We start from the raw sequence: 21637 nt of genomic DNA, 5'->3' as shown, positions 1-21637 counted from the left end.
TGAAGCAACAAGGAGTCAGTATTGTGGTACTGGTCATAATGCACGACATAATAAGGGCTGGACTTCCACACGATACTGTTATATGGTTAGTGACAAAAAAGTTCACCTGTCAAGAGTATTCAGCATAAAAAAGCTTTCCTCGCCCAGAAACATCAGTTTGTTAGTAAACGCTGTAGAAATACCAAGCCCCAAAGGTGGTCTCACACCTTGAAAAACTCATTTATAGACTGTCATATGCGTTTTATTAATTCTTTGTTAATTATGTTTTCAGTGGATTTTAAATCTTATTTGTAAACAAAGCGGCCATGAAATTAACGAATAAGAAGCTTGCAATTTTGAATGAAAAGCATAGCTTCTCTTGACGACGGTAAATTATTAATAAATCATTGAGACTGACATAATTAGTTGAAGGTTTGTATAACAAAACCATACTCTGAGTAATTCTCTTGGGACAGGGAATTACATTCCTGGCATGACTGTAACTTATCACCGCATTACCATATGCGATGTGATTATTATCAGCAAGAAAAAATCAGCAATAGTTCTCAGTTATAAAGCCAAATATGAATAGATGTGTGAGATGGGTAAAAACGCCGATGGGTGCACTGGTGCCAAACCTTCATGTTTCCATTGGTATTACAGCTGCAAAATCGTACACAAGGTTGCAATGTAAAAACGCTGTTGACTTGAAAAGGGGATGGGCCTCATATCACATCATTTAGGGCGCCATGGAATACTTGAAGTTTTTTTTTTAGTATCGCATTAAACAACGATCAGATAAAATAAAACTCAGATCTGTAATAATACCAAAGATTCCGATATTTTCCGGCAGAAGAGTGAGCTGATATTTTTTTAATCCTTTAAACAAGTGAAATGCAACGGGCTGAATCGCATCCTGTTATATATACGTAGGAAGGTTAAGTACAAGTGTTATTCCGGTCGCTGGGGGAATTTTATGGTGTCTCTAGAAAATCGTTTCTGCAAGCTGAAAAAATAAACTCACGCACACCAGAAATTTTAACGAAATATAATTCGCAGCAAGTATATTGCCCCGCATTACCCAATAAATTGTATGAAATATTAATGTAATCACAACCAATAATATGTATGATCATCATATAGCCATTTCTCATTGGATGATGTCCTCCAAAGTCCGCGACACTGACAATTAGACTCAGAAGCAGTGGCTACATCGATCAGAGATGATTGTTGTCTGCGCTCTGAGGATTCATTAACACTGGCGACGTAAACGTGTTAAGCTATATAATTAACGGAAGGTCTATTTCAGGAATGTGTTAAAACGTTATGGAAATTAACATTGGCTAACGGCTATTTATAAACGATGACACGGCGTCCGAAAAGGGAAATTCAACATGAATAAAGCAAAGACCTCCATTGCACAGAGCTTGACGGTTGTCGTAAAGCACGAACAGTGAAAGTAGTTTGCTTACAAGGTATCCTTAATACCCCAAAGCGAAAACATCACGGGTTAGTATAGTTGATAGCATACACATGCTGTGAGCAATTTTACTATCTTACAAATTAAAAAAACATCTCCCCACGTCTCCCGAAGATCAAATAAACCCAATTGCCATTTGAAGGACGGTTATTTGGTTCCAAGCCCAGGCTCAAACGGGACAGTTCTCAGATGGATCCCCTTTCGTGCAGTCTCTTCGCAGCTCGACTTTAGCCGTGTCTTATTTGCGTGTGATATGAAACAATGACCGATAATTGCACACTGGCCTCGACGTAAATTGAGGTGCCACCGACATTGGTAAATGAGTAGGTCTTAAGCCCAGGCAATGTTTCCTTCTGATTCTTCTGACACCCGTCTGTCTGCGGACAGCGGACAAGTTATACGGTTTTCTTCCACCTACATCGATCGCACGGGCGGAAATTTCCCAAAACCATTAGCCCACAATAACCAAGGTTACGTGGGATTAAGCTCTTGCTATCCGTCTGAAAGATTGTCTGCCGGAGGCCGTATAATTAGTATGCACAATCAAGTTAAAGACACAACCCACTGTTTCCATCAAACACGGAGATCCTCTGAAGGGGTCGTAAAAGTTAACTCAGTCGACAGGGAATTGTCACTGATGTTGCTTCGCGATCGCTTTATCACTGCTGGTTTCCGCCGGAAGGAGCGCCGAAAATACTGGATACTATTGGAGGAATCCTGGGTGTACTCATACGTGAATCCTCCTATAATGCCGCCGAGAATAGGGCCGATCCAAAATACCTGAAACATAGCACAGGAGAATTAGGATGCCAAAAAAGACAGAAAGAAACAAATATACATCGAAGAAAAATGAAAACAAAATGATTAGAGCAAAATACCACAGCAAACAATGTAACAATGTTTGCTGTGGTGTACTGTGCGAATCATGTTGCTTTCCACAAACTGAACTTTCTAATTAAAGGAGATAACTGGTGTTTGTTGCTTTATTTCTGGTGTGAGGTTGTATTGTGGTGTTGATTTATTTTTTATTTCATGCGTTTCTAATCAATACACAACATCCTTTTACTAACATAAAGTACTTTAACGCAGAATAACAAGGATGAGCGAACTAGGCTTTGTTGGTAGCAAACAATACTGTGTTGGGGCCCATAACCAAGATTGGAAAGGCGCCAGATGGATGATGTGCCAAGGAAAAACCTAAGTGATACTGCTCATCACTGAGTAATCTTCACTGTATTTGTCAGTCCTAATTCAATCTGATATCTAATAACTAGATACTAAAAGTCAGCTCCACCTCAAATTCAGCACCTAAAAGTCTGAGCCATAATAAAATTATCTACGATTTGCAAAGTTTACGGTGCCTTTGATAAAAAGATAAGAAACGAGCAGTAAATTAACTTTTACGGAAAACTTGTTACGAAAAACACCATTCCCGCGCTCTGTATGAAGGACCAAAAAATGCCTTCTAGGCTTAGAATATGTGGGAAAGTCCAAAAAGGTCTGAGGATATCAATCAACTAAATATGGCTGATTACTTTCGGTTCTAAAGTTTATTGAAGCTGATCGTGAACTAGAGCAATGTCATTCTGAAACGGTGTTTGTAGAGCTCCACCAGGCAGCTTCTCAAGATCCTAATAGTGAACACGTAACTAAGCTGAGGGGAGTAATAGCTGCTTCAGAAGAGAGACAAGGGAAAGGAAAAAGGTTCAACTGAAAGGTGTAAGAATTGTTGTTTCAAACAGAAAAAATATAACTAAAGTCGATGATTTCCACAAGGTGAATTAAGCTGTCCGGACGGCTACAGTAACCCCGATCAACGCTCAAACCATGGTAACTAGGAACTAGCCACTCGGTAAAACAGCGGAGAAGATACACTGCGCGAACTCTATGGCAAATGGAGAGACGCATCACACGCCTGGCTTTGTAGCTGGAAGCCAACAATTATAATGTCACTTGGAGCAAGACAACGCTGCGGAATTAGTCAAATAAGACATAATTAAGCTCGAACGCCTTTCCTGCAACACATAATTATACAACATCCAACATATGCCAAGGTGGTGGCGAATGGAAGTTCAAAGAATGCTGTGTAACGATATGGACATCTAATATAACGCTATTTTCCATGAATTGCTAAGATTGCAAACTAAAATAATTACTGGGGCGTTGAAGTAGTCGTGTTAATACAAGAGGATAGATAGACCTGAGGAACATATAACAGTATCAGACGTATGATGAATGTGCTTCGTGCAGTAGCACATTCCAGGATGAAAGCCGTCGGTAAATGACATCTTATTGTGGTGGACTCAGGCAGCTCAGCATGGAAACCCCTCATTTCCCTCAGTTAATATTAGGGATTAGGCTCCAAGGAAGACATCACACATCGATATCCACGATCGGGTCGACAGGCATCAATACGAACTCTGTCTCTCTTCCATTAATATGAGTATTTATTGATTTACAAAGTTAACTTCCATTTGCCGTCGTCCATGACCAGAAGACATTCATTGTATAGCGTTAATGAGGAAATTTTGGACAAAATCTACAACTTCTGTTAAAATAACCACACACTGAGAAGAATCTAACGAAAGCCTCTTGTCAAAATACATTAAATTCCTAATAACTTCATCAAGTTACAAATATAAATTACTTATTATGAACGTCGCGGTCATGCAAGGATCTGGTGTGGGTGATTTGTCCAGATTCAAATGGAAGGTTCTGGGCAAGGAATGACTGCAACCAAAACAGCCAGAGTACCCAATGTTCTTTTACGGCAATAGACATAATTTGACCGCAGAGAAGTTTTCCGTTGTTCAAATACCACTATTTCTGTATGCCTTCATTTCTAATATAAAGGATTTGAAAAAAAATTTTCAAAAGACTATGTTTATTGGTATATATGAGATTAATGCACAAAGTACAATTTTTTTTTATTGTAAGATCTTAACTTTGGGCGCAATAACTGTTTTCTGGTCTTTAACATTTAAGTACTGGTGCCATGTTACCATGATCCATAAAATCAACAGCCGCACCAACCAAGGATTTCATGCACGTGTGAAACTTGTTATCAGCGCACAAAGCATTTTGCTCTCCTCAGTCATAGGATTGACTCCAGTTTTCGTTGGTTACGTAGCAATCCTTTTTCTCCATTCACAATCTTGGTTGACGTCGTATTAGTGAAAAAAAAATAAAATGAAAATTGAGAAAATAATACTTACCCTGTGAAAAAGATAAACCAAGCAATTATAATATTAGCTATATAGCTTGCATTTAGAACACTTTGCGTCTATTACTCACCCAATGATCTTCCCAGAGATGCATAATAAGGGCTGGTCCCAGTGATCTGGCCGGGTTCATGCTTGCGCCAGTGTAGTTTAACTGAAATCCATCAGTGACAACAATTGTGAATATAAACACATACTGCAACTCTGTGATAATCGATAACACACAAGGTACTAATAACGCTATATACGAAGTCCATGCACAACATTTCATCGGAACAACTGCGCCCAAAGTACTCAATTTCTCACGTGCTCATAATCAATAAATATTTCTTAGTATTTTCATACAGCTCGATCGTCATTGTGTGAGGGGTAAAAGAAAGAAAGGGCATTCAGCTGGCCATTTTTAGCCGCTGAAGAAAACGATCAAAATTTGTTCTAACATCAGAACCACATACGTTTATTCCTGAACGCTGAATGGAATAAGTTAATATCACAAATGTAATCCTGTACAGATCTGAACTAATCTAGATGCGCGGCTTCGGTGTTCCGGAGGTTTCAAGTGCTTTCTCAAAACTCAATGTGATTTAGATCCAGGCCAGACCTGGGGAGAAAAGTACAAAAACGGACACCCCACAGAGTTGTTTGCCAGAGTCGACCTCAGGCAGCTTACAATATCCGGATCAGAATTATTATTTGAGAGAGACGTGTGATGGATTACTGGCTCTGCCAGAATGGCGTTGCCATGGTAAAATTCTAATGCACGCGTCGTAAATTGCACCAGAGATACAGAATGACAAATTTAGCCGCGTTTCCTTTCCAAAGCAAATGACTTTTCCTCCAAAATAGGCGGAAAAGTGTTCGGAAAATGTCCCCGAGGCGTTATGCTACCCTAATTTTAAATGTCGTAGTACTGACCACCAGGTCAAGCCCTGCTTTGTCAATGTCCTTCATACGTCATAAAGCATAGCAGCGATCAGTTTTAGGGTAGAACACTCACGGATTCCCACAAAGGCATAAGCCAATTGTCTCCTTCCACAAAACCAGTTTGAAATTCGATTTAGCCGCCTATTTATTTGGAGGAGTTAAAATTTGGAATTTGAATTTCTTAGACCGTATATAAAGTACATAATAAGATCAAGACTTAGAATTCGACTGAAGCTAAAACATGGATAAGTGGAGTGGTTACTAGAAAGCTAACAAAACATTGTGGAATACGAGCCTTTGTCAGGCTTGAACGCAAGTCTCTGGGTCGCGTACTTGAGAGGTAACTAGCAATTCAGAATTCAGTTTTCTTCCCGGCATTATAAACGTAAATCCTGTCATAGAACGAAATTAGCTTTGGCTGATTCCCACAGTTCAGCCCAGTCTAACAATTAATCAGCCCAGGGCAGGAGGTATGAATTATCTACCTTATGGCTGTCACCAGAACCCAGTTTCATCAGCTTGATTTATTTGATTTTCCCCTCATTTGGCCATGTATCACGGAGATTACATCGAGGAAGTGACACATCGGCCAGTATTGAATATGTTCTAATGCCGCCGAAGTAATATCAGAATTTTCTGCTATGGTTAAATACGGCTGACACGGAATGGCAAAGTTGAAAACTGATGAATATCTCTGTTCGACGTTCGCCAGCTTATTGTCGGAATTGAAGCCCATGTACATGCAAACAGCGATGGATATTCAGTGTTGTACAGTGCCATCGCAAGCATTTCTCACTGAAGCTTCGAAAAAGCATACAGGTGAAATTAAAATATAAACCTGAAAAAGGAACCAATCGGGTTTATATAATAGGCACTAACACATATAACGAGCTATTCGGAACATCGGCCATTGGTGTACAACAAAAATAGAGTCTTTTCTCTGCAGCTCTCTGCAGAACTCAGGAATTTCCATACAATGAAATCTGTTCAAGCAAAACGGTTAACTAATGTTAGATACACTTTTAAGTGCTGAACACGGTGGCTTCATTACATGCTGCTGTTTCTTTTATGCATATTTGTATGTGTGTTTGGGGTTTAACGTCGTACTAAACCATTTCCCAATCTTATGACGACGAGGAGTCATAAGGTGTGTTTGCACATATTGTGTCTGCTTGTGGCAGGGCAAGTTCATGCCACCAAAGTGCTGCCGCCACTAAAGTACATGTGTCATGCCGTAGACACCAGACATGACACCTACCCAGTCACATTATACCGACACTGGGACAACCAGACATCATTTTTCCTCCCTCTGACCTCTCTATGCTGAGCGTCAAACCCCTTTCTTTTAAAGTATACTCATAAATACGTGTGTGGGACACTAAAGCAGCGGCGTGTAGCAGCTACAAGAGTATTAAACGTTTACGATGTTCACTCATTGTATTGTGAGAATAAACGGATAAGCATAGCCTCATAAGGTTGGCCATTTTTCTTTTTGTAACTATACAAACATTTAGTATTATTAGTATTATTATTTATGATTTTTCTATACTTTCCCGATAAAAAATGTTTTGATAAAAGTTACTTGCATCGCTCAACAAAATTTGAATTGTGTTAGCTGATAAACCAGATGGTGTTAGCTAATCTACAAATAGCTTACAGATCCCAGAAGTTGTATTCAGTCCAAACTAAAAAAACCATAATGCCCATTAGCATCGCATTGCACAAATTATTTATTAGAACACGGCATAGTTAAGAAAACAATTTTGTATGATTGAATTAAGGAGAATACAACAGCCTTATTTGCCTCCCATTTGGGACATTCATAGATATGTATGGATCAGCTAGAGTACTTAACAGCGTTAAGTATTGATCGTTGGCAAGCGGGTCATTTACGTGAATAGATCTCCGCATTTAGATTAGCAAACAGATTGCAATTACAGAAATCCTTGGGCATGGTCAAGTACAGTTTGGTTCATAGGCTAATTGTACACCATTGAAAATGGTCTATTTGTTTACTGTTAGGCAAAATTTAAATGTTGGCTAAACAAAGAAAGTGCATAATTCAAACTTCGAGCAGTGGCAATTTTGTTGTGACAGATGAGTCTATTTCGCGGCATGTTGCAGAGGAGAACTTTTTTTATAAACTGCTCGAGGCATTCCGAGTCCCGGATGTGCGATGTTTTATCCAAACCCTGCATGGAGTATCCAATTACGTTGTCTTTCTGCTGTAGAAACGACCAGGCAGTCACCGTGTATAACTTTGCCATTCCCCCGCTAACAGTATGTTTGCTCTAACTTTATAGATTCAAATCAACATTAGGATTGTTTCAAAGGGGAATTTTGAGAAGCCCTTCATACACAACACCGACATGGCTCATCATCTGTGTTAAAGGTTTAATCTCTCATGAAATCAGAAAGGATCATCAGGAAAACTTGGTCATTTTACTACTGCTGTCTCTAGACAAGTGGACCGCGGAAAACAGAATCGTAGAGTTAGCGCCTCTTCAGGGAAATTGATTAGTCCTGAAATATTCCGACAGTAAAAGTATGGGGAAAAACCTAAACCAGTGCAGGATGTCATAATGTGCTGTCTTCAGGCAGAACCTAGCCCGTTACTTGGCACTAAATTAAGCATGTATAGGGTAAGGACGTTGTTTGGTGCCCTGTAAATAGGCGTCCTGTTTAAACTAGAGACAAATTTGTTCAAACAACCACCGAACCAATAGCCATTCTTAATGGTCTGAATTTAATAAACATGCATCCATATCAAGGATGTGTTGGTAACGATGATTGATATGCATACAAAAAACCCTACAGCGCGTGTCGCTCCAAGGTAAACAATTACGTGACGAGTTTCATTATTGAGCTTTCACAATATTTAGCGGCATACATGCAAGGCTTCCTTGATAGGGCATCGAGCTGTTGGGCCATCTTACCAAGAAGCTCTTCGTTCTGTACAAGCAATCTTTAGAGCCTATGTGGACAGAAACGGGAGCTAGGGTCGATGGCATCGCCAACCTCATTATCTACTTACAGCTTTAACTCAAAAACAATTTCGGTGCAATCAAGCTTTGTTAGCTCACAGGAAGTCGACAGTGACCCTAAATGTACTCTCTTGTGTAAAAATCAGCAATGTGTCTAGACCGTAATGGGACAAAAACGACCGTGGCAGATCGTCATAACAAGCCTTAAGTGCTGCTCAAGTCCTGGGGAGCCCCGACGAGCCTTAAGTGCCTGTCAGGTCCTCGGGAGTTCCACTGTCATTTTGAACATGTGCGCAATTTCATGTATTAGCCTGTGTTATGTATCACGTGACCTATGCGTATTCTTGGCAGACGTGAACTTCATCTAAATATTCATGTAACATGCATGTTTGCGACTCGATTCATTTGTAAAGTCTAAAGGATGTTTGCCCGCAATTATGGGGTCCTACATAACAAGGTGCTTTGTGACTTTAACTTACATGAGAAGGTGATTTGTGACTTGAAGTTACATGACAAGATGCTTTGTGACTTTAACATACATGACACGGTCATTTGTGACTTGAAGTTACATGACAAGATTGTTTGTGACTTTAACTTACATGACAAGGTCATTTGTGACTTGAGGTTACATGACAAAATGCTTTGTGACTTTAAGTTACATGACATGGTCATTTGTGACTTGAAGTAACATAAACGTGAATAAACCATGAGAGAATGGCTAATCGTAATTTTTGTTTTTATATGAATTTGGAGTCATCTTTAAAACATTTGTAATATGTCAGGGTTCAGTCACGCAAGGCTGTCAGTTGATTACAATTGCCGTGATTAACATATGTTACCAGGATAATTACAGCAAACTTAACCCACGGTTGCTTAGTGAAACACCATTGCGTTCTCTCACACTCACTGTGCTCTAGACCTACTTCGCCATGGACTGTCCGACAAACACAATGTTTTCCCCATAGGCAACCGCGGGCATCAGCACAGCGTGTAATATATATAAAAACGGCGATGAATATCCTTGATATATGAGACTTCAGTGTCTAATGATGCAAATGGCGTTTATTCAATGGTTGAATAATGTTAGATAAACTCTGATAGGGACAATGAAAGCTCTCCGAGGCAAGTGAAAATGTAACGTAAAACTTGAGTTAAGTCTCCGCGAAGAATGTTTCGCCATAATTACCCGTGCACATATTGCGATTTTAGATTGCCATCGACCGATATAATCTCAGACAGAAAGTTTGTCTTCCACTTGATAAGGGACATTAACGAGTTCATCCCTGTTGGCCCCTGGCTCCAGCGACACGTTTTGTTTATCCAGATATCTGTAAGCATTGCGGCAAGACACGAGGCACGAAAACGAATCAATTACTCGTCGCTTGCTTCTTGTGATGTTCTGTGTTGACTGAAACTGGCGGGGCCCTCCTCCATGGCCATCGACCACTCTCAAAGTAAACCCCTCGAGTGTGTGCTTGGCAAATGAAATGAATAAATCATACAAATGGTGTGTTTAGATAATGTGGAGGGTTTTACTCATCTTTTACTGCTGATCTGTTTCTAATCGCGCTGGATATTTAAAAGTCACGTTAGCACGTAATAATGGTAATGTTTCATCGCTGACAATTACCAGACGGAATATTGATAAAACTTTTCTACAGAGCGCCTAAAGGAGAACCTCTTCTGCCTGCACGCTTCATTACTTTACGTAATCAGCAGGCGGGGCGCTTTGATATGAGGATGAGCGCCCAGCTAATGAGGATAACGAATAACCAGATCGATGGACTTATACTTGCTTCTGGCTGTACAGTCTGACTTCCAATCAATCATTTACCGTTGGAGCATCGTGTGTCAACAAGCCGATCTCACAAACGTTTTCTGCTCTCCATAAAGAAGTTTTCTATTTCCATTTAAGCAAAAAGTGTATGTTTTACTGATGGGTCTTGGAAACGACCCAAACTCAACCCGGGGCAGTGGGACGCTATAGAATCCCTCCAGCGTTATAAGCGACCATGGATGAAATATAATAGTGAAGGTGGGACTTTAAATGAAAGATTAAATACGCAATTAAATTGTTAATTGTATACATGCTGTTGAACCTATCACTCGCCTGTTGTTTATGTTGATGCAAAATTTTGTTCTCATGAAATCTTTTAAAAAGCCCTTACATAACAAGAGGATTCCGATTTGTAATATAAAGTGAGGGAAAAATATCATTTTGGAATATCCCATTCTTTTAACTCAAGTCCATATTGTTCATATTTCATATCAATTTGAGACATTGCTAGTAGTCTGTGTGTGTGTTTCCACACCACAATGACACGTTTAGCAACTCACGACAATGCCAGATTACAGATACCTACCGCAAATAGATGCCCCAGAGTTACCGACAGACCCACAGAGAGGGAGCGAGAACCCATGTCTGCTCTTTTGGGTTCCAAGTTTGCGAAATACGTAAACACGACAACAAAGGTGATCATAAATTCTACTCCAAAGGCTTGACCTCGGCCCATGTCCCGATGCAAGACAGTGGCACCAAGCCTTCCATGCACAGCTGCCGGAGTGACGCCGTATAAAATCCCGGTGCCAGCTATAGCCCCTAAACACTGAGCGACGATATAGAGGACAGATCTTAACACACTGATGTTCCTGGTGACAAGCATGGCCACGGTGACCGCTGGGTTGATGTGGGCACCGCTGATGTGACCCACACATTGCACCATCGTGGCAGACGCCAGGCCAAAGGCAAGGGAAATCTTTATATCATCTGCTGGTAATTTTTCATCCCAAACCGTTGTAGATCCACAGCCTATGAATACAAACAACAAAGTAACGAGGAACTCACAGCGAACTGCCTTCCAGAACTGATAACTCTTTATCTCTTCCTTTACCGATAACAGCTTCTCCGGCAAAGGCATGTTCATGATTTTTTGAGCTAAGCTTGGGGATGCCATTTCCATGGGCTTACAATTGTCAGCCCTTATCGAACTCAATAACCAGCAAAGGCACAATCACGCACGTGAACTACAACACTATACTTATGGGAAAAAATGGTCCCATTTCTCCTGTCCCGTCGTGCAAGTTGCGAATCCGGTACCTATTGCGTGTTCTTCGAGCTTCTCGCCTCCATCGACAGTTCCCAGTATCACTAAAACATTTCATCGAGCCATCCAAACAACCGCTGTAAAGTAGAGACCTCTTACAGGCCTCTCCATGTGATCGCGATTCTCTCTCTCAGTTGTGCTTTCCACAACACACAGGTTATTGATCTGGGTGTAGTCGATCTTGTACCTGATCAAAATAGACGCTGATTCTCCCCTGGGTGTCAACCCCATCGATAATCAATGAACAGAGCTGTCTTCAAAAGAGCGAGCTTTGAGAGCGGTCAGGTATTACCAGGTGTGGAAAGGGGCGTGGTTTGCAGCTCTGTAGGTAACTATGGTACCCGCCCATCAAGAGTCACATCTTCGAAGACCCTGATCAGTTATACAGGAGACTCGGCTCAAATGGCTGAGCTAAGTCAGCCTACGATTCCCAGGTTGATGCGCGTGATTTTCATTCCTCGCTTTATTACCACATTTCGCCAGCCATAATGACATGCGATCAGCTGGAGTATATCAATAAAGGCTGAAAATTGCCCAAGGGGTACTCCGCAGTGGAACCAATCATCTCCCGGGAATTTGTATCCAACGGTAATGGAAACAATTTGAGTTCCATCTTGGCTGAGATAATCCAGTTTAAGTATGGACGCCGGTCCCCACGTAATTATCGGCCTTCGCCAAACTCTGGACACCCCGGTTCATCAGACTTCTTTAATTAGATAACGATAGGGCTTGTGTTGAAATCCGCCTTTCAAATGGCATTGCAATCCCAGAACAATCCCCCAATAACCCGACACGGGAAATGAATGGCTGTGTTAAGAAGAAAGCCTCAAGACAAACTGTCTCTTTCCGGTGAAGTTGAAATTAGGTAGGCCTGTGTCTGAATAGCCTGTCCACGGTGAAGGCTTCCAGATGCCGAATGAGGCTGATCTCGATGGGAATGAAAGGGGGTAGGGGTGGGGGTGGTGTGGGGTTGTAGGGTTTATCACCAGGAAAAGAACAGCGACAATCTTGTTGGCCAGTAACTGGAGGGGTAAATCTACTCGGATAGAGTGTTTACACGAATAAAAGCAGGGGTCATGGTAGCGGATTGTTAGTGATTCCCTTGTGTTGGCTGCCTCACCATTCGCATCGGAGGACGGAGAAATGGTCTTGGCGAGGTAAAGAATATAGACTGCTTTTGGCAGAAAGTAGCTTAATAACTCTACTCAATCTCAGTGATTGCCAGACAAACTGCTTACCGGAGAACGTCCGAAGCAGTTTCTGGCGTACATCGTTTGCAGCATATAATGTATTACCTTATCACTTTCCTGGAAGCAAATGTTACGTTTCTGTCGTATCATGTCATGATTAATGCATTGTCAGCCTGCTTGGTCAAGAAAGGAAAACACATTGTACTATAGATAGCCGCTCAGTTAGAGCACACCTTTGCCAATAACATTGCAGAAATCAAGTTACCTCCCTTCATCGCTGTCGCGAAGAGTTCAGAAATCCATTACATATTCTGAGCAGCATCCGCACTTGAAATAATTCTCACTGCATTATTCCAGGTTTTTCGAAAGTTTTGCAGCAAAGAATTTCAGTTTGAAAGAAGAAAAAGGATTATCTAGCCTGTTCTTCCTTCCACTGCGGAGAATTCTCGTCTGCTATACACCTACTCTTATCATACATCGACACAGCTGTAAAAGCCTGCTCAATTCCCAAGGTCGAAAATGTATTGAAGCAGCGCTATATGATTTTCAGGGCTATTGTGTTTGTGTGTTTCCAGTCATTAAACAGTCTGTTACATACCCTGTCATGTCTGTGTTTTTGTACACTGCGTGAAACCCAAGAAGTTTTCAAAAAACCTCGAAGAGGATTTATGTCTGTATTGGATGGTCACACCAATATGATATGGCTTTTCTGCTGTCAGGTCTTATGATACCGTCATTGGCTGCTTTTAATGAAATCATCTATAGACATGAAATCTATCAATTTGTCAGGTAATTCCGACTGCGAACCGTGGCGAATTATTACCGGTATTTGTAATAAACAGACAAACGTTGACAAGCCTATGGCATCTATAAATGGAATCCAATTTTACTACGTCTCATTTATCAGAACCGAGGGCACTCCGGTTTCCTTCAGCCGTGAACCTGACCGTCATCATATCTGGGAAACATGCTTGGCCATGGCGGTAAACACCGATGAATTAAATAAATAGCAAAAGTCGATGTGTAGCCGTCAATACCATAAATCGTTATGAGTATTTATATGAGTTATGAGTAATTTATTTATGAATATTGCTGCAGACGTCCCCACTACAGTAGGGCCTAACCAGCGGCGTTTTGAACAGGCCAATTTGTAACCAATGTTAATTTGTTTCCGTTGCTAGACTAAAGAGATTAGTACTTCGGGGACTAAGACTAATCTTCATTTCAATGCTAGATAATTGTGCAAACTCTTAACCCTGCATACGTGCACTGGTGTAAAGTACGAAGACTTTATTTATACGTCGTTTTCATGACGAAATAATCGTCCCTTAGTAATATAGCTTGGTAAGTAAAGGTAAATACGTATATTGCATATTCCGTCAGACGTAATCAGACGTGATCAGTTCATATCTGTAAACATAACTATTACTCTACATGACATGTTTTTAAACACGCTAAGTAGCTGCAGACCCATAACACACATCGATTTTGTTGAAATTCTATACCTAAAACTCCTTTTCCACCCCCTTTTGCCATAAGATTGAGGTGTATAAACCAATGTTCGGTTTGTTTAGGCTTTTATTTTTATTTAGCCAGGAGCATATAAACAACAGTTGGCTTTTCTTTGGCTTTGACAAGGGTATTTCCCATCTTAACTCCTAGCTTGTTGCAGTTTTTGTTATGTCTTTTTATTTCCATAGTATTGCGTGATAGACTATTACATGAGCTGTTTTTGTTAAAACACTTGAGATTTACGCAAGGCTATTTACTCGCCAAAGCTTTTCCATAAGAAAGTCAGTGATAGATTAAAATTTGAGATTACTAAACCAAAAAATCGTGGTAAATAAAAGCAAATGGAACTGAGGTATGTATTTTAGATTAAAAACAACTTATAAACTATAGCACAGAGCATGAGTTGGATGCTGATTCAATTTACGCCCTGATAATGATGTGACAACGGTAATGACGTGACAAACGTAGTGGTGTAACAACAGTAATGGTCAAACCAAGGTAAGACTATGACGATGGTCATTATGTAACAAAGTTAGTGGTATGACATCAGCAATGGTATAACAACTGTAATGGCCGGATGTGGTTACGGTAACTTAATGGTATAACAACGGTAATGGCTGGATGTGGTAACGGTAAGCTAATGGTATAACAACGGTAATGGCTGGATGTGGTAACGGTAAGTTAATGGTATAACAACGGTAATGGCCGGATGTGGCAGCGGTAAGTTAATGGTATAACAACGGTAATGACCGGTTGTGGTAACGGTAAATTAATGGTATAACAACGGAAATGACCGGGTGTCAACACATTACTGAGGAACTGGTAAATTTGGGGTTTCTGTTTTGGTTTGTTCTTCAGCGAATGAGGGACATTATCGCCCACAACAAACCACTATACTGTGGTCACAGCTTGTCATTTCCTGAAACCCCCAGGACAATTTTGTTACCATATATTAAACGTAAAACAAAGAATAATGATTTTCCTTTGTCTTGTTTCTCCATTACTCATGTGTTACACCGAATGTACATTTATTATACCTTGTAGATATGATACCCCATTAACCTATGGTGTACATTTTGGAATAATCTATATTCAGACTCGTACTTTAAGACAAGACTGAAAACTTTTAATACTTTCAAAGAGCTTATTTCATACCCGCATCACACGGCTAAAATCATTTCTTTGGCAACCTTCGATTCCTTCTAATACTTTGCAGTGGAAGCAAACAAATCTTTCCGGATAGACAGGTTTTAAAAAATGGATTTAGTGAAAAAATAGAGGAAGACAGCTTTTATATGGACGTAAGGAGTCTATAAAGCCATGGTATTAGCCGTGAGTTGTCAGCTATAATGGCCATCAGAAGGGATTTATCCTTGTCTTCTGGGGATTCTTTCATTAGTAACAACACAGACACGGGCCTTTCCACTAAGCCTTTTGTCACATCGCAGTCTGAAGGATAATGATGGTTATTTCACTTCAAACACAACGCTATCAATCAGCCGTTCCTGAATTTAGGGAGAAGCTCAGACAGTATGTTTGACTGAGGGGCAGGTTGATTTATTCTTCCAATGCCTTTTTTATTATTAACAATCGATATATACAATTAGTCTGATCAACATCTAGGACGGTGACAGGAGCAGCATTAACCGTGGAGTTGCTGTTGCAGCCAAGTTAACATCATTGCCCATCCTTTATTTACATTACAATTTATTTACAATCAAGTCCTTATTAAATTGAAAATATTTCACTCATTTGCATACCAATATTCGACCAAATGCATGTTTCAGGTCAAAAATCGATAGACCATTTTCCAAAACAACGCTTAAAATAGTTTCACCAAAGAATGTAAGAAGTATATAAGGGGCAAAATTAGGACAGACTCATGAAAGAGACACAGTCACTAATACTGGAAAGACGCAAAGAATGTTTTAGGGGCGTAAATTTAATTATCCGAACATCCAAGAATATGTTGATGTATGTAAGTCTCTGTCCGGCACTTCCGTCAACTTTACGGAGATCATATTCCTGTCCTATATTCACCAGATTCAGAGATAATTTACTCTAGCAGTAAACTCCTGCCTGCTAACAAAGAGAATCCAATATACTTATAACAGATTGGTGTCCCGCGCCAAGTTAACAACCAGTGGCTCTGGGAAACTGGAAACCTCCTTATGGGTTCAGATGTTAGTAGCTGTTGTAATGGGAATGCTCGTATATATCACTCATAACGATTTATACCATGGACAGTTATCATAAATATGTCGGGGGAAAAACTGATGTTTTATATATTGGTGTTGTAGATTTGTCACCGTTTATGGATTTATTAGAGAAAAACATTATAATTCGTCGCATATTACCTGATGAATTCCATAGCTGTAGACAATTTAATTACGGAGCGTCCGTCGACAGTAATATATATCACAGAAGAAGTGAATGTGTACCAACAAGAAGAAATATTATATTTACGATCTATTCGTTGCATCACTGCTGTTATTATATCGTTACCATTGGCATGTCATATCATGCACAACTGCTGGTTTATAGTACGCCTGGTAAGGAATTTCAGATCCAACAGTCGTTGTTGAGAAACATTTACTGGAAGTGGTTTTTTTCACAATTTTTTTTTGGCAGGTTATCAAGTGAGATCGTATTCCCCAAAGACAAGAGTAGCGAATCAGTTAAACTTAGAGTTCCATTACAGTCATGAAAGATCCTCAATGGTTAAGGGATTATTGTACAATAAAGTGGATTAACGTGTACGCGTTGTGTTGTTAGGATAACCACACATATAAATGACTACTATCATCATCAATGGCTAAGGCATTATTGTACAATAAGGTGGATTAACGTGTACGCATTGTGTTGTTAGGATAACCACACATATAAATGACTACTATCATCATCAATGGCTAAGGCATTATTGTACAATAAGGTGGATTAACGTGTACGCATTGTGTTGTTAGGATAACCACACATATAAATGACTACTATCATCATCAAGGTTTAAGGGATTATTGTACAATCACATCGATTAACGTGTTAGCGTTGTGTTGTTGGGATAACCACACATATAAATGACTACTATCATCATCAAGGGTTAAGGGATTATTGTATAGTCACGTGGATTAAGGTGTTAGCGTTGTGTTGTTAGGATAACCACACATATAAGTGACTACTATCATCATCAAGGGTTAAGGGATTATTGAACAATCACGTGGATTAAGGTGTTAGCGTTGTGTTGTTAGGATAATCACACATATAAATGACTACTATCATCATCAAGGGTTAAGGGATTATTGTACAATCACGTGGATTAACGTGTACGCGTTGTGTTGTTAGGATAACCACACATATAAATGACTACTATCATCATCGAGGGTTAAGGGATTATTGTACAATCACGTGGATTAACGTGTTAGCGTTGTGTTGCTAGGATAACCACACATATAAATGACTACTATCATCATCAAGGGTTAAGGGATTATTGTACAATCACGTGGATTAACGTGTTAGCGTTATGTTGTTAGGCTAACCACACATATAAATGACTACTATCATCATCAAGGGTTAAGGGATTATTGTACAATCACGTCGATTAACGTGTTAGCGTTGTGTTGTTAGGATAATCACACATATAAATGACTACTATCATCATCGAGGGTTAAGGGATTATTGTACAGTCACGTGGATTAACGTGTTAGCGTTGTGCTGTTTTGGAATAGCCACACATATAAATGACTATTATCATCATCAAGGGTTAAGGGATTATTGTACAATCACGTGGATTAACGTGTTAGCGTTGTGTTGTTAGGATAACCACACATATAAATAACTACTATCACCATCAAGGGATAAGGGATTATTGTACAATCACGTGGATTAACGTGTTAGCGTTGTGTTGTTAGGATAACCACACATATAAATGACTACTATCATCGTCAAGGTTTAAGGGATTATTGTACAATCACGTGGATTAAAGTGTTAGCGTTGTGTTGTTAGGCTAACCACACATATAAATGACTACTATCATCATCGAGGGTTAAGGGATTATTGTACAGTCACGTGGATTAAGGTGTTAGCGTTGTGTTGTTAGGATAACCACACATATAAATGACTACTATCACCATCAAGGGTTAAGGGATTATTGTACAATCACGTGGATTAACGTGTTAGCGTTGTGTTGTTGGGATAACCACACATATAAATGACTACTATCATCATCAAGGGTTAAGGGATTATTGAACAATCACGTCGATTAACGTGTTAGCGTTGTGTTGGTAGAATAACCACACATATAAATGACTACTATCATCATCAAGGGTTAAGGGATTATTGTACAGTCACGTGGATTAACGTGTTAGCGTTGTGTTGTTAGGGTAACCACACATATAAATGACTACTATCATCATCAAGGGTTAAGGGATTATTGTACAATCACGTGGACTAACGTGTACGCGTTGTGTTGTTAGGATAACCACACATATAAATGACTACTATCATCGTCAAGGGTTAAGGGATTATTGTACAATCACGTGGATTAACGTGTTAGCGTTGTGTTGTTTTGGAGAAGCCACACATATAAATGACTACTATCGTTTTAACTCTCAGTGATACTTAATATTGCAGGCGTGTTGAGAAAACAAACGAGGAGAGGATTCAAAACCGGCTTTGGAGAGGAAATTTGAGTTTCCTCGGTCACTGATTAAGGGAGACTGGCGACAATAAACTGTCACGATGCTTGTGTGGCCCTATATTTGCAATGTTTTCCTCGATGACAACCACTTTTATTGACTGTCTGCTTCATAGTTGTCATGAGTGTATCTAATTGCTCTTACTGGAATAATGGTGTAATCATCAGTGTTTATTACCTCAACTGATGGTGCTGTTATGAACAGTCGCCATCACAGCACGGCTGACGGTGCTGTTATGAACAGTTGCCATCACAGCACGACTGATGGTGCTGTTATGAACAGTTATCATCACAGCACAACTGATGGTGCTGTTATGAACAGTCGCCATCACAGCACGGCTGACGGTGCTGTTATGAACAGTTGCCATCACAGCACGACTGATGGTGCTGTTATGAACAGTTATCATCACAGCACAACTGATGGTGCTGTTATGAACAGTCGCCATCACAGCACGGCTGACGGTGCTGTTATGAACAGTTGCCATCACAGCACGACTGATGGTGCTGTTATGAACAGTTGCCATCACAGCACGACTGAGATTCCTATGTTTGTATTTGCCCTGGAAATTATGTATGGAGAACGAGGTGGATATGTGATTTATATGTCATGTCTAGTATGTCGACTGTCAACTTCCACCAATGAATATAAAATATTATAGTAGTGAGAGTAAAACCAGAGCGGCGGCGTTAGTGTGACAGTTGATCACACGTAACCTGTATATTCCAGCCCGCCCAGTGTGACCATTGGGCAGCTATCACACTGTCGTCCCTGCTCTGGTTTTACTCTCTATCTTATACGCCTTGAATTATATTATCTTTCATGGTTTACGAGTGTATGCCAATGTTCGACTTGACGCTTAGATGTGGTTTTGTGCAAGAAAATCTAGGCAATTGATGAAACCTTTGCATGAGTGACACATGAGGCTTTCAATAAGGTATTTCCTGATTAAATTGCCTAGTAACTCAGATTCGGCGCTTGGCATGACGAAGCGTAGGTAGATCGATCGTTTGCGAAGTGAAAATGGGATAGAGCCCATTGACCTAATGCAAGGTCACGACGTTGAGTGTATTGTTCACCACTTTCAATTAGATGTCCCAGAACGTTTCATTAGCAAAGTTTAAACAACTAATATAAGTAACTTACATTTGCATTACAGAATATTAAAATGCAATTTTGGTGAAATTGTTGATGGCCTTTTCACTTATTGCCATACAAAATTGTAGCTAAAGAAAAATACATATTATTAGTTGCGTGGCTACTCAGTGAGAGGATACGGAAATATTTGGTGTCAGTAACATTCATCTTGGGAGACGTGAAGGTAACTGACACCATATATTTCCGTATCCTATTTCTGAGTAACCAAGAAACGAATATATTCAGCGAAAGACCCATCAGTTTAGCGTAGAAGATCGATGTACAAGTGAATCGCTTCATCGATTCACAAGCGACAAACCTACTCAGCATTTGACGCGGTCTGCAGGATTCGACAATAATCACCTTCACCACGTAACCGACGTTGTCCAATGAAAGGCGGAGTATTTTGTTGTTTACGTTGTTTAAGATTTCTGTACAAATTTGACTTGTGCTGGCAGTGATGTAGAGGGCTGCGCATGCGCTGTAACTTGTGTTCCCTTGAAATATCAATGTCCGCTAGTGATGAAGGGATTAAGGTCAAAAGCTTTATTCTGAGTCAGTACCAACGTATTGTAAAAGTTTAGTGGTAACTTGTGGCAGCGTGGCAAGTATTACATTACCATTTTACACTGCTTCTTGTCATTCATGGTACACTATTTGGCTACTGACGGAATTGACTCGGCAAGGACTCCCCTTGCGTCTTTCCGTCATCACTGAAAATTGTTGCCTTCTTTTCTTTTATGGATCAGTCTCAATTTCTTGTCACGTAGGTCACTTATGCTGGGAATAACAATTTGGGACGACAGGCTGGGGACATGTCTGGTGACCGGATGGGGCAGAAAAAACGCTTATGCAGCTGTGTGAACAACTGAGTGTCTGCCAAAAACAATTATCAAATGGAATATGACGATAATCTATAAGACCGAATACAATACCTGAGAGGACAGAAAAAAAGATATTGGGCTATGTGAACAACTGAGCGTCTACACTAAACATCCCTCAGGACAAGGCTTAAAGTGAACATTAAGTCAGTCACTAAAGCTGAATTAATTAATAAAGTAGTATTCCAGAAATGTTATAAAAATATTTAAAAAATTCTGCACCGCTTATTAAGAAAATAAATAGCAAACAATCATTACCTAGTCACTCGATTCGTGACACCATTTTGGCATATTATAGCTATCTAGAGTTACGTCACAGAACCTAGGAACTCTCCCGTACCATCGGTATAAAAATATGACAATGAGAAAATATGAACAAAAAACGCCTGATACCCAACCAAAAAGCATCATCTCTGTTCCGGGTACAAAGGGCCTATGTTTCTTTCACTTTGGAGCTCGATCAGGGCGATGTTCGTGGACACAAGCGTCGTGTTTCAGCAGCACTGCTCGTCCTCGTCCTGCATGGGTATGAGCATT

General features: G+C 40.0%; 1 protein-coding gene across 1 annotated transcript; it reads right to left on the bottom strand.

Annotated features, from left to right (window-relative positions):
- Nucleotides 1-1149: 1149 nt before the first annotated feature.
- LOC135475391 (aquaporin-4-like) lies at nucleotides 1150-11787 on the bottom strand. Its single transcript, XM_064755264.1, has 3 exons — nucleotides 10952-11787; nucleotides 4754-4834; nucleotides 1150-2239 (listed from the first exon to the last, which is right to left on the bottom strand). The coding sequence occupies exons 1-3, from the start codon at nucleotides 11546-11548 to the stop codon at nucleotides 2033-2035; spliced, it is 885 nt and encodes a 294-aa protein (XP_064611334.1). The 5' UTR covers nucleotides 11549-11787; the 3' UTR covers nucleotides 1150-2032.
- Between the last annotated feature and the right edge of the window lie 9850 nt (nucleotides 11788-21637).

Source organism: Liolophura sinensis, chromosome 9 (assembly GCF_032854445.1).
Source record: "Liolophura sinensis isolate JHLJ2023 chromosome 9, CUHK_Ljap_v2, whole genome shotgun sequence".
Lineage (NCBI taxonomy): Eukaryota > Metazoa > Mollusca > Polyplacophora > Chitonida > Chitonidae > Liolophura > Liolophura sinensis.
The sequence above is the reverse complement of the archived record's forward strand: the minus strand, read 5'-3'. Positions and strand labels throughout refer to the sequence as shown.